This window comes from Amblyomma mixtum, chromosome 3 (assembly GCF_055824585.1).
Source record: "Amblyomma mixtum isolate Tamu chromosome 3, ASM5582458v1, whole genome shotgun sequence".
In the NCBI taxonomy this organism is placed as follows: Eukaryota; Metazoa; Arthropoda; class Arachnida; order Ixodida; family Ixodidae; genus Amblyomma; species Amblyomma mixtum.
In genome coordinates this window covers 372,837,023-372,851,082 of record NC_143014.1, presented here as the reverse complement: position 1 = coordinate 372,851,082, position 14,060 = coordinate 372,837,023, and the positions used below count along the sequence as shown (strand labels likewise).

At 51.5% G+C, this 14,060-nt stretch overlaps 2 protein-coding genes across 11 annotated transcripts in view; one reads left to right on the top strand and one right to left on the bottom strand.

Annotated features, from left to right (window-relative positions):
* The window catches only part of Sin1 (SAPK-interacting protein 1), an 85,769-nt gene extending 77,413 nt beyond the window's left edge, over positions 1–8,356 (bottom strand). For both annotated transcript variants that reach the window (XM_089584311.1, XM_089584312.1), the window contains exons 1-2: positions 7,996–8,356; positions 7,777–7,817 (exon numbers count right to left, since the gene is read on the bottom strand). The gene's annotated coding sequence lies outside the window, so the exon portion shown is untranslated. The remainder of the gene's footprint in view (positions 1–7,776; positions 7,818–7,995) is intronic.
* Positions 8,357–8,868: 512 nt separating this feature from the next.
* The window catches only part of exd (PBX homeobox extradenticle), a 305,873-nt gene continuing 300,681 nt past the window's right edge, over positions 8,869–14,060 (top strand). For 8 of the 9 annotated variants that reach the window (XR_016291691.1, XR_016291689.1, XR_016291690.1 and 5 more), the window contains exons 1-2: positions 8,869–9,307; positions 9,620–9,693. Coding sequence is in view for 5 of the 9 variants with exons in the window: in XM_089584313.1 (XP_089440439.1) it covers positions 9,078–9,307; positions 9,620–9,693 (304 nt within the window). In the remaining 4 variants the exon portion in view is untranslated. The remainder of the gene's footprint in view (positions 9,308–9,619; positions 9,694–14,060) is intronic. The other variant, XM_089584314.1, reaches the window with a different exon arrangement.

Sequence of the window (14,060 nt, the reverse complement as noted above, 5' to 3'; positions counted from 1 at the left end):
GCACTGCCTCTCACCCATATTTTATGCTGTGCTAAAGCATTTAGCTGCACCTGCATAGAGAAATAGATCCAAAATACAGTTTGTGTCCAAAGATATTGGTTTGGTTTGGTTTATGGGGTTTAACGTCCCAAAGCGACTAAGGCTATGAGAGACGCCGTAGTGGAGGGCTCCGGAAATTTCGACCACCTGGGGTTCTTTAACCTGCACTGACATCGCACAGTACACGGGCCTCTAGAATTTCTCCTCCAAAGAAATTCCAGCCGCCGCGGTCGGGATCGAACCCGCGTCTTTCGGGTCAGCAGCCGAGCACCATAACCGCTGAGCCACCGCGGCGGCTCCAAAGATATTGATACAGCTATTGCATTCAGTCTTATATTACTGTGCCCTTATGATAATTCAAACAAAAATGTATGGTCCCCTGAAGTTTGAATTAACGAGAGTCTACTGTGGATGTGGAATGATAGGCACACGACAGCCAGGGTGCAGGGCAGCATACAGTCTGAATGACAGCTCCACATAAGCGAACCCAAAGCCAACTTTCTCAGCAACGGAGCACTAGAGTTGCGTGGCCAGTCCCACAATCCAGATGCTGTGGCGTTGAAGTTTTCATCCTTTATATGGACGAGATGACACTTCCGTACATTTTAAAACAATCTGAGACGGTGGCAGTGCGATGGCTGTGCTGCACGTGTACTTCCAAAACAGGCACCTCAAAGGCAAACTTCAAAGCCTTTTCTGAAACTGGCATTACAAGCTGCAAAAACAATGCCTAATGGTACGCACCCACTGCCGCGCAAGCCCTCTTTGCCGAGGAGAGAAAAATTTTCGCTGATGAGCATCCTAACACGTAGTGATTATACATGAACAACAGCTCAACCTAGTAAACAAATGAACAGATGGTGACACCTCACATTTAGCTCACCTGGTAGCCCCACTAAAGGTGGTGGAAAGAAAAAAAGAGAAAGAAAACTGCAGGCAGCACCCATCAGGGGTTGCGCAGTTGGGGATGACAATCCTTTTTCTTTGACAAGCAAAAGATAACGCTGGCAGCTGTCTACACTGAGTGTTGAGGCTCCCTAGGCGGGGAAATTAGCACGGACGTTTTGAATCGGGCGCTGCAGCCACTGGAACGTCATCAGCGGACGTTGCGCTGACTTCCGGTGCTCCTCAAGTGCCGAGTTTCAGTTTCATGTGGAAAGAACACATTTTCTCGTACAGCAGGGCTTCAAAGTGAGACTTTTTCTGTTCTAAAACCTGATATGGAATCATCTCCTCCGTGACTACGAATTCACCGTTGGTAATAACCTCCAGAGTTGGCTAACTGCAAAGTTCATTAGTAAATACTTGTTAACTAGGCTAGCTAATTAGCATTTCTCACACAATTACTGACATCCACGACACCTGACAGCTTGCTCCTGAAGAGACTTTTTTCTCGAAAAGGAGGAATTTTTGAAAGTGTTCGCTGAAACACCCAGTATATTGCATGCACCAAAGGTTGTGTTGGGAAGAGTCACCTAAAGGGCCAACCTGTGGCTTAAAGGCCAGTTGCACCTTGACTGCTGATGTTACAACTGGTATACTCGCATTATGAGCACGTCAACTTGTATCGCTTAAGACGTTGAGAGCTTGATATCTTGTAAACTCTGCGGGTATAGAGACATTTTCTGTTACATTGCTGGTGAACCTCGCTCACATTTCGCTTACCCCCCCCCCCCCCCCCCCCTGCCAAATCGCCCATACCTGTCTCCCATGGTTGAATCAAATGATACAGATTTCCAGCATGAATGTCTGAGTAACTGCTGCCCCGCCATGCAGCTGCAAAACTTGGCAACAGAATGTTTCCCAGCAGACTGAAACTGGATAGGGTGAAGACATTTGCCGCAGCACATTCCCCAACAGGGGCAAATGGACGAAGGTGAGAGGCATCCGAAAGCACATCTCATGACCATCATCATCAGCCTGACTAGGCCCACTGCAGGTCAAAGGCCTCTCCCATACTTCTCCAATTAACCCTGCCCTGTGCCAACTGCGGCCACCTTATCCCTGCAAATTCCACACTACATCTCATCCACCCACCTAACTCCCTGTCCAAGCCCATCAACCCTGACCCACTCGGCCCTTTTTTCACGGGGATAAAGTGGGCAATAGTACGGCAGGGAAAAGTGTGGGTGCAATTGCATCCTGGGGAACACACAGTCACTTTCAAAAGCAGCCTGGTCATCTCAGCTTCTGTACCGTCCTGCCCGACACGCATGCAGCAAGAAATGACCGAATTCATTTACAAAGACAGGCTGCACAGCAAGACATGGCTACAAGCCATGCAAGCCGTGTCTTGCTCAACAACTCAAAAAGTGCTCCGCAGAATCTCAGTTCTGTGGAACCCAGTTTGAGCCTCCCTGTTGCATGCTGTAGACAAAGCTGTACGAAACACTTTACCTCACACCAGTTCTCCAAAGCTTTTACCAATTTGTAACTTGCAGCAATTAAGAAAACGGCTAATTAGTGCAGCTGACCATCAGCTGAACTCCTGTAGAACTCCTGCGCATTACTAATACCTTGCAAGTGATCAGGTGATAAGTAAATTTATTACGGTAGGTGGCTACATGTTATGTTCTATCAATACTAATTTTCTCTCGGAAATCATGTTCACAGCAATTCTCTTCACGCTCTGCTTTAAAAAACTGTTGTTCTGCAAAATCAGAAAAGCCATAGAGCCCCTTCCATAAAACAGTTTTGATTTCAAATGTTGCTGGTGCCTGTCATGCAGCTTATTACTTCAATGGCAGTCTACACACTGTAGTAATACTGAACTTCGGATTTGCTTAAACCCCCCTTCGGGCTTTTTAACGTACACTTACAACTCAGCCCACACGTGATGTTCGCCACCAGTGAAATGCTGTTGCTGCATCTGAGAGTCAAACCGGCAAACTCATGCACAACATGTTCCATCGTGCAGCAAGTTTCCTGAAACCGCAGCTGGTGGCAGCATTGTGTGCTGTGCTCACACGGCTGCTGCTTCAAATTTTTGTTTTCAGTGAAAATCAATTCTATGGTTCTTTCTCGGCATATTGATGGTTGTCCAGTCGCTTGACTCGAACTCGAGAGGTCCACACCAAGAACACTTAGTCATCTCCCCTTTGAAAAGTCATGGGCTAGAAATTTTTTGGCTTTTTCTAGCCCAGATTTGAGCGAAAGTAGGAACTCTATCATGAGAATGCTGCAATCCATCAACACACACCAACTGGAATGTGTTTTGCCGTGGTTACCTTCCTAGCCTGCAAAGCTGTACCGATCCAAAGAGGAGAGAAACAAATGTAAAAGACAAAAACCTGGACTCCTACACAGGCAGACCTCGTCATCACCCTTTTCGAAACTGCTAGCAGTGGAGTGGAAGTGCCCGCTGTTTTTGACGGAGTGCAAGACAGCCATGTACGCAGAGAAACCACCGCCTTCCACTCCACAGTGAAGAAGCTGCGAGACCCATGCCGCTTGCCAAGCTCATGGGACAAATTTATACCTAGCCATAAACACCCACCGCACCTTGCTCATCACAGGAGGATGTCACGAGCAAAGTAACCAGCGGCACCGAGACTACCAACACCGGAAATAAATCCCCTTTTCCCATGTGCGACAGCCCTACTCACCAGCGCCGGTAAGCCGAGTTGGAACATTGAAGCTGAGGTCAGACTCTCAGCTTCAATTTTTAAATGCCAACTCAACCTGAGGCGTCCCTTCAAGAAGCTGTAAAACAGAGACTAGTACAGGTGTGCAACATGGGGTTAGAAAATGTTTGGTAAATTCGAGCGTCAATTTCTAAGCACTGAGATAGCATGGCATCCAAAACAAGCGAAATTGCAGAGGCTTACCACAAAGAAAAGCAGCAGCGACACAAATCACCAATCCCATTTTACTGATAAAATATGTGAGACCTGTATTGCCCATTTCGTTTTCAGACAAACATTACTCGCAAGTTCAATCCATCCAGTGGTTATCTCCTGTTTGCCCCTTTGTCTTGCCCTCTGCTTGCACTGCCTTTGTCAAAACACTTCTGGAGACCGGGGCAGATGCCAGAAAACTTTGGGTACAACTTCTGGACAACAAAACAGACATTTAACATGTGCGTGTGAAAAAGACCGTTGCCATTCACCCTGTCACTTAGTGGGGAAACCTCATGCTAGTGACGGCAACATGCACTTTCGTTTGATGTCTGCGCACTCCAGCTTAGTAAACACTGCCGCAATCTGCCACCTTGATCTATTTGCATGTGAGTGAACTATGCAAGTGAGCGCATGCACCGCGAGTGATTCTTGCACCCGCCACTGAAGCACAGCGGCACTGGGGATCAAGTGTTTGTACCTAGCTCTGCAGTGCCCTGCAGTACACCCGCTCCCAATGTTGTTAGCCCTCCATTAGCAACACGCGGAATGCTTACGGGGCTGTGTAATGCAGCTTAAGAGGACAATGCGATAGTGAAGAGCCCACAGTGCATGGATGGAAGTTGATGAAGCCGACGCATCCAAAAGTACAGCGCGAGAGACTGGCAGTCAAACGCACAGGATGTTCAGCTGCAGCAATGGCGCAATGGTCGAATGCAGTGGCCAGCGAAGCTAGCTGTTCACGCCACCACGGGTTCAAAACTCACTCGTGGCCATATAAAGTGTTTTAAATTATTCATTATGCCCTCTGCCCACATGAAACTCTGACACCCCCTGCTATGCTTGCCATACCCGGTAGCAATGTCGATACCGCCGCAGCCTCTCAGCTTTTCCGTTGTTCACCGATTTTGAAATCCAGTGAATTTCGTGAAAGAACGCCAGGAAAGAACGCTAGAATGAAAATTTAAATGCCATTGCATTAAAAGGAATATTTTGTCCAAGATGGCGATGCAATGGCAATGACCATGTCGGTGTGCTTGCTAAAACTGATGTGCCGACCTGGAAACGGCCAGCTAGGATGTGATTTGATTTATGGGGGTTTAACGTTCCAAAGCGACTCAGGCTATGAGAGACACTGCAGTGAAAGGCTCCAGAAATTTCGACCACCTGGGATTCTTTAACATGCACCGACTTCGCAGAGTACACAGGCCTCCAGCATTTCACCTTTATCGAAAAATGGCCAGCTAGGGTCTGATTCGGCTAATTGTGGGGAGACTCCCGGGTGGCACGCAAAATTTTCTGTGGATGCAGAACCGAGCATTGGGGCAAGGGACGAGCGCAAAATGCTTTGCCCGGCAGTGCCACTCATCACTCACCACTCAGTGCAAAGAGCACTGAGCGTGAGGTAAGACAGAGAACCAGGTGCATCCCATGGGTCCCACCAAAGGGCCCTGTCATGTTGAATACCGAGCTGGGCACCACCACCACAGACGATGACCAAAACCTTCAAAAGGCTTATCCGACCACAGTGGTGGCCTAGTGGTCTGAGCATCCGCCTCGCATGCGGGAGGTGCGGGGTTCGGTCCCCAGTGCTACTGGGTACCCATCGGTGATGCCATGGGTACAAGCTTTCACCTGGTCTGGTGCTCGGCTTCTCTAGGGTGAAATGCTTGGGAAACAGATCTTTAACCACACCTTGAGTAGACAAAGAACACCTTTCCTCATGGCGCTCTTTGGCCACAGATGCCCCTGTGCCATCAAAACTCACCACCATCATAAATAGTTTGTGTGAGCATTCTGCAAAATACTACCAAAGTTTGCATGCATACACTGAACTTCTCCGAGAATGCAGGCAGTCAGCGTTTCTAAAGCCCAAAATAGCCATAGGACTGTCATTTTGTTGTGAAAGCAACACTACGCGAGTCGCCGAGCCTTTTCAAGGAGTCGAGGAAAGGCCATACTGCGCATGCGCGAGGAGCAGTGACGTCACACGGCGCACAGCTGGCACGCCGCCATCGTCGCTGCGCGGGCGACTCAGAGGTGCCACCGCAGCGCTCACCAGTTGCGCATGCACAGTAGCGGCGGCACATAGATAGCGTGCCGGGGCCGCACGCTCTCCATTGCCTCTCTTCTGGTTGCTTTCGCAAACCTCCAGGTTTAGCCAGAGCTAAATCACTGCCAATTTTTTTATCACAACATATAAACCTCTCAGCACAGATGTGACACTGCTTGATGGCCTAAACATGATTAGCCATGTACAGGGTCAATCACACTTAGCGGGGGAACACTGCTCTGCGCGGCTGCGCGCAAGCGGAGCACCACTGCGACCAAGCCGGTAGTGAACTCGTGCAAAGGGGCAGATGACACAAAACATCTCGTCGAGGTCTCTCTTCTCGTGCACCACTCTGCTGTGATTCCTCACCGTGTCAGATGCAATGCCACTCCACATGGGAGCGACCACGCAGAGCCGTGTTCCCGCTAAGTGCGACTGACCCTGTGCACTCTAACATATAGATCTCTCCCACGTTATAGCATCACGAAGATCCGGCTCCTCTGGTGCCAGTAGCGTGCCTACCACCACACACTTGCGGGCATGCAGCAGACTGCAGCGCCAAACATGAGAAAAATATGAGACGAGCACCATGCATACCTCTACACCAGCTGGTGCTGCCTGGGAATCCTCCAAGGACGAAAGGAAACAAAAACCTAACAGGAATGACGCAAGTACAAGTAGGCAGGCACAAGGCATTGGACAGACGTCTACCATGACAGCATGTGATGTTCCACTTACTCTGCTACATAAACCCTGTATTTGTCAGCATGCTCGTAAAAACAAAGCAGTCAAGTCCCCAGCTAATAACTGCTTCTTTTTACGGCATGGCTAGACTACTTCTTCACTGCACAAGCAAATCTGTAGGCCAACTTGGCAGCTGTGAGCAATCATTTGGCTGGTTCTGTCAGCGCTGGGCATTCCATAACAACCTTTTCTTCACGAAACCTTCCTGCACTACCACTGCAGATGAGCTGGCTTCCCTATGCAGCAAATATTTCTCCTCCTCAAGGTGCGACTGTGCAGTGCTGGCACCTTCTAGGCCTTTGCAGGCACCCCTGCACATACTTCCCTCGCATGACGCACTTTAGTTCACCAGTGCCTTTGTATCAGGTGGTGCACGCGCATCTGCTCGGGCTAGATGCAGCCTGCACTGCTATAATTTCCCCACAGGAAGACCATTATAGAGAAATGTTTGCTACATAGCGAAGCTGAATCTATACTTTGGACTTGGGTGACTTCATGAGGGAGAAAAAAAAACATTTGTAGATTTGAATAAGGCACCCGGGCCAATCAATGACAGCATCGGGCCTCAGGGTCAGGACAAGAAAACACCATTTCCCAGGGCTGCATAACAACTGCAGTGGACAGGGTATGCATATAAGAGTGCAATGGTGCAATACAGCCACATCCTTTCCACAAGTGTGACAACTTGGGATCCTTGAACCAGTTCTCAAATCTCGGACCACATGCACTTCTGTCTCCTTCACATTCACATCTAGTCAGCCTCCTAAGCTTTGCTTTACTGTCAAATCTTGGAATGGCCACCTCGTTAACGGTGGCAGTACAGAAACGAGTCATTTGGATAAACTGCACCTCCCTGCTGCGCGACTGAACACTTTTTTCAAACATTCACTACGCACTCGACTGTGAACGTCATCTTCAAAGGGAGGCGAGCTTTCGACACGAAAACTTGCCCAAAGAGTAACACGATCCACGGAAAAGCATTCCCCTCTTTCACGTCACACGCTTTAAAGAAGATCGCGAGCACTGCTTCAGCACGCCTCCTGGCAAGATAAAACCCCTTTCGAGCGGCCAACACAGAGTACGAGACCGGACTATTATACTCACGCGTAGATAGATGAGGACGGTTCTCAGCATCTTCATCCGACCTGAAAATTACAAGCTGCGTAAGACAATAGCCGACAGGAGCCCTTGCCGCCGAGTACAGATACCCAACAAGAGCTCCGACGAGCATTAACACTGGCTTTAAACCACTTTTTAAGTAAACGCTAAGCCGACCAAGCGACCGTTGTTGCCACTTACACGGAAATATTAAAAATCTCTTACCGTTCAGAAACAGGAGCACATCAAGTCGAAGAGACAGAAGCGAATGAAGCTTCGTTTAGCTAAAATTACATAAAAATGATCTAGACGCCTAAAAGTAACCGAAATACAGCAGAAAATTTTGGCTGCTCTGACAAGTACATCACACACACAAGAGCGGTCATTCGGGCTTCCTGATACCGCCCACAAGGGCACTTAAGTGCTAATAATTAGGAAATTAGCCAAGAACTGAGTATGTTGGAGTGTACACTCGCATCCAACACGGCCAAAATGCAAAAATAATAGCAGAAAACCCGATCTTCAATGCTCAAAACAAACCTGCCCAACTTTTCAGAAACGGTGGCCTATACGTGCTGCCATCTACTAGGCCAAGACATGTACGCATTCTAGCTCAAAAATAGTAAATTTTCAAACAATTATAAAAACATTAAAATAAAAGTGTGTCTGCTTTGTTACAAAATGTAATAATAAAGGCAAAGTTGACAACTGTTGCAAAAAGTTTTGCAAACTTTATATCAACATTACTAACCAAAACCTTCGGTTAACAAACACACATTTTTAGAACGTTTCAAAACAATTTATTTTTTATTCTAGGTTTGTTTTACTTTCACATTATAGTATAATTTACTATTTAGTCCTACATTTAGTCGCGCACGTCGCCCCGTTTTCAAGAATCAAGACGCATGCGCAGAACCAAACAAACCGGAAGTTCCGCTTGTCGTTTATCACGCAGTGGGCGGAGCTTGGTTGGAAGGTTCGAAAGTGATTGACATCCATCCCGGTCACCCACGTGACACACGCCGGACGCGCGCATTGGTTACTTCCTTTTATGACGTAGCTGTCGTCACAGCATACGCTCATCTTTTATGGCGAAGTGGCTTGACTGGCATTATCGTTCAACCCACCCTGAAGCCGCTCGCTGTCCGTCAAAAGTATTCCAATCAAAACACTCAATTACAGTTGGTTTAGCGTAGCGTGAGTGCGGACTTATGGATGGTGGTGCTCCGAGAGCCGTGGTCGACGCCGTGTGAGGCCTACCGCTGGTGTTTGTAGCCGGGCCGCCCGTGAAAAGGTGCTTCCGAGCGATGGACGAGCAACAAAGAATGATGCACCCAGTATCACAACATCCCATCGTGAGCATGGCGGGTCATGTCGTGCCCCAGCATGGTTACGGAATGCCTCCGCAATCGCACGGTGTCGACCCGACGGGCCAACAGGCCGCACCCGACCAGGAGCCGAGGAAGCACGACATTTCGGAAATTCTCCAACAGATCATGAACATCACCGATCAGAGCTTGGACGAAGCGCAAGCTAGGTACGTAGCCCGCCTCCGTGGTCTGCGATTATTTTTCCTGCCCTATGTGCTTCGGAGACCAACGGAATTTGTGATCGCGTCGGGAGCTTTGCCTCACGAGCGCCGGCGGCAGCTCGGCGATGGCGCGTACTTCCGTGCAACGCGTGTTGTGTCGCGCGCGAGCAGCTTCGGAGTGTCCCCGTACTCCCTAACCCTAACGCCGGAATCGTCGGCTCGGAAAGGCTTAGTACCTCTCCGGCCGACGACGTCGGCGTCGCAGCGTAAGCCTGCGTCTGGCTTACGGGCTGTCGTTCTGCCCTTTTCTTTTGCCAGGAAACACACGCTCAACTGCCACCGAATGAAGCCCGCTCTCTTCAGCGTCCTCTGCGAAATCAAAGAGAAAACAGGTGAGTTGCCCAAAACTTTTTTTAGGCTTGCTCCGTGCCCTGGGGGCCGCCATGTTACTATGTCGAGTCGCGTTTCGAGTTTGTTTTGGACATCACCTACGCGAGGTCTCGACTCACGATCGCGGTGACGATCGCGGAAGACAATGCCGCAGGCTACCGCACGGGAGGCGAGGCCTAGTGACGAGTACGGCCTTCCCTGCGCGCGCCCAAGGCCCGCGTCGTCTGCCTGCGCAGCGTCCCTTGGGCGCCGTGCGCGCACTGGCGGCAACAAACGCACGCGTTTCCACCGGCTGTTCATTGCGTTTGTCAACAGTGATAAGCGCTGTCAGCGGCCTCAACGAACCGCCGACGACTTGCTGTAGCTCTTGGGCAGCCCGAGACAAGCGCTTATCGGTTTGTGTCGGTAACCGATGTGCTCCGCGCGTCGGGTGCTCTGACCCCTCGCGGGACGCGCGCGCGCGCACACGGCGTCGTTCCGGGCGCACGTGAATTCCGTCCGTGGCGGGAATCGTATCAACAACCAGCGGCGTGGAATTGCACGATAGCCCGCTGCACCCCGGCGGCGCCGTTTGCTGCCCTCTGCGCAAACATTTGCCGGCTCGCGCGGCTGTTCAAATAGGAAGCCGACTTTGGGCTACCCGTGTTTCGATCGCCGCCTCTGATTTTCTGCCGGTTATAAAGTCCTTCGTGTCCGCTCGTCTGCCCACTTTTCCCCGAGCAGCCCTCTCCGGTGCTTGCGTCGATTAAGCTAAAGAGGCGCTTATTACTTTTTTTTTTATTTCTCTCTCCCTCTCTGGAACTGTAATTACGAGCCCAGAGTGGACGTCTGCTCACTCCGCTGGTGAGGCGCTTCACCGCGATATTCGGTGGCTTCTTTTGCGCTCTCCTGTCGGCCGATAACGACGGCTCCCTTTCTGCGGTTCTGGCGTCACTTTATGGCTGTGCGACACAGAAATTCCCCCGTTGCCGTGCCGCGTTATTTAAATAGACTTGCCGTGCCGCAAAGCGCAGATCCCCCGTTGCCGTGCCTCGTTATTTAGACTTGCCGTGCCGCAAGCGCTGAGTCCTGTTTCGATTAGCCCCCGTAGTGTGTCAGCTGACGTGAATGGGCTCGGAAAGGGTATCGCAGCACGGCCCCGGTTAGGCCGCTCATGAGTCGTTGCTGTTGTGCAGCCCCTGGCGCGAGCAAGTGAGGTGACATTACGCGCTTCTGCACTGTTCGTAGTCCGCGGTTTTGTTCCTTTCGGTGGCAGTAGGAAGGCACGCGCTGGTCCGCCTGCACGGGGTCAGCACTGGTACGGCCTCTACCTCTTGCTGCCCCCGTGACGGAACCGGATGTGTGCCCGTCACTGCGCCGAGTTGGTGAAAAGCGCTTCGCCGCGCTGCAGGGGTGCGGAGTCGCAGTCCTGCGGGTGTTTTGGTGAACGCGAGCGTGCTGAGCTCATCCGCGTGTTCGGGGCAATTTGTGTTTCGCATCGTGACCCTAGGCAGAGGCGCCGATTCCTGGGCGTATTTCTATGTCGTTCTGTGTATACTCCCCCCCCCCCCCCCCCCCCGACCTCCGTGGGTGCGTGGCGAGCACCCGGCTTCGTTCGCGTGGTGTCCTGCGAGGTGGGATTCTATGAAAGCGCCATCCAGTTGCTCTCTCCGTTTTGTGCTTGCTGCGGTGGGCCGCGGTTTCAAATCCGGCCGGGCAAAATGCGAGGGCGCCTGTGCGCCGATATTGGGGGATCCGTCGGCTCTTTCTGCCGCGCAGAGTGGCACGGTGCTGTCCATCCCGGAGGGGAGGCGCGCCGGATGGGGGGACCCCCGCTGCGGATAGGCCTAGTTTGGGACGCCTTTGTTGCTGTTCCCAGGGGCGAAAATGGCCATTGTTAACCTCCCTCGACACGTGACTGCTGTCCCGGCTGGGAGGGGGGTGCGCGTAACCTGCGTTCGCCTTGCTGTCGGCCGAACCGTGGCTTCTTGCGCCGCAGTGTCGGTGAAAGAACCATATTCTTTTATTATTGATGCTAAACTGTACATGCTCCTCGAATGTGTAAGCGTGAAAAGAGCACGAAATGTGATGCGGCTACGACAGCAGCAGATGCGTGCCATTCCGCCTGCCGTCCCACTTCCGTGGCACCCAGAGACAGCATCGAACTTTCGTTTTGTGCGGTCTAAAATCAAGGAGCCGGCATCATCAGATGTGTCTGTTCTTGTGGGAAAGAGAGGACACTCACCTGCGTTCCTGAAGGCGAGCTTTAGCTTAAGGCATTGCGGGATTCTAGACAGATCGTGCACGCACTGCTAGGGATCGCGCGTCCACGGTTTCGGCCTCTCCGAGATGGAGCGCAGGCGTTCTCGCCCCGAGGGGAATTCTCCTTGCAGATAAGCGCGAGTCTCTCTTTGGGGGCTGAAATCCGACACCTCGCTTGGGCGCCTGGCTGTTCTTCGTCGCCGCCAGACGCCCTCCCGGGGGGGTCCCTCTTTTTTGGTGCCAGTTCATTGGACTTTGTGGAGGAATATTCGATCCCAGTGTGTGATCTTTGCGCCCTTCCTCTCTCCGTGGCGCAGCCTGCACGTGCGATTCTAGGAAAAACAAAGCGCCGGCCGCCCATCGCTCACGGGCACATGTGGCTCCGGGTGACAGCGTCGCTCTGTGCGCAGCCGTGCGGCGCTATGCGGGCGGGGAGCCAAACTGCAGCTGCGATCCTCTCGGGCCGTGTCGACGTTTGTGGGGCGCCCTTTCGACAGATGCCAGTGCATTGTTTCCGCCTATAGCGTGACCTTTCTGCGCATTTCTTTCTTTTCTGCGGCACCAAACAGAGAAAATATCGCTCCCATCTTCCATGCCGCTGGGCTAAGTTCGCAACCGTAATGGGGCTCGTTCAGCTCTCCGGAATATCTGTAGCTAATAAATACCCTATAGCCCCTGCGGTCATTTGTTCGCGCCGCGTGCGCATTTCAAGCGTCCTTCGACGTGCTGCTCGTCATTGGAGAGATCTAGTTCATTTCAATTATGCCAGCATAATCAGCGATAAATAATGAAAACAACTTATCAAGCGAAATTCGAGAATCTCTTTTCTTATGTCAGTACCACCAAAACTGTCTAAGCGTCCTGTCCGCATGAAGATCAAACACTTACTCTCAAAGCCTAGTAGCTGTCCAAATCCAGAAGCAGTCTTAAAATTTTCGGTGTTTTATCGCTGGCATTTTGTGCTGCTGCGGTCATCGCGAGGCAAATAAAATGCTTCGTGCGCCATTGATTTGCTGCGAACCCGAGACAGCCGCCGCGGTGGCTTAGTGGTTATGGCGCTAGGCTGCTGACCCGAAAGACGCGAATTCGATCCCGGCCGTGGCGGTCGAATTTCGATGGAGGCGAAATTCTAGATGTCCGCGTACTGTGCGATGTCGGTGGACGTTGAAGAACCCCAGGTGGCCGACATTTCCGGAGCCCTTCACTACGGCGTCCCTCACAGCCCAATTCGCTTTGGGACGTTAAAGCCCCCCCGTAGACCAGAACCCGAGACAGTGGAGTGGTCCCAGCTTCACCGCAATCTTGCTCGACCTGGTGGTGCCTTGCTGACCCAGAGCTATTCCGGAAGAGGCGCGAAGCCGGGCCTGAACGGGGTGCTTTTGTCTCGTCGCAGCTTAAAATATGGGGTGAGGCAGTAACGAATCGAAGCGAGCATTCGTACATGAACTGAATAGTGGCTGTGTGGCATGTTTGAATTGACATGTGTTGTCCAGCCGAGCGGAAAAAGCATCAACGTGCGAGCAGTGTTAGTGCTACGCGGGTTTGGCGAAATTCACCGGACTGTGTGTCGTCGCAAAAGGCGGCCTTTTACTCTGCTGGCGTGATCCGGGCGTGCCCTGCAGTCTCAGTTGCTTCTCTCAGAAGAAAGGGTACTATCAGCAACGAATAAAACGCGAAGAAAAGTGAGGAAGCAATATAAATACATTAATGTATTAGTTCCTAGAGAGCAAATACACGCGAGGTCGGTTAACACTTCTGTAGAAGAGTCCTCGCGTTTCCGAACTGACATTACTCTCCTCTAGAACAGAGCTTCCCCTTCCTGTGTTCCTTTTCTGTGCGTGGCTCGGCTGTCTTGTTCACGTTTCATTTCTTGCTGATAGTAGTACCCTCTTGCGGCCGGTTCTGAAAACGGGGTCTACAGTGGCTCAAGTTGGCGGCTGAGGATCGTTCGCCTCGACAGGAGGGGAGGGGTGAGCCGAATGGCTGCACAAGCGTCGCAGATGATCTCCTTTGGGGCGTCTCACTGCTGGCACATGCTGGAAGCTGGATCTGTGCTTGCCGCAGCTGGCCGGTGACCCGAAGCAACCAGGGCGGTGAAAAAGCGCTCCAGTGGGCGCTGGTGGCAGGG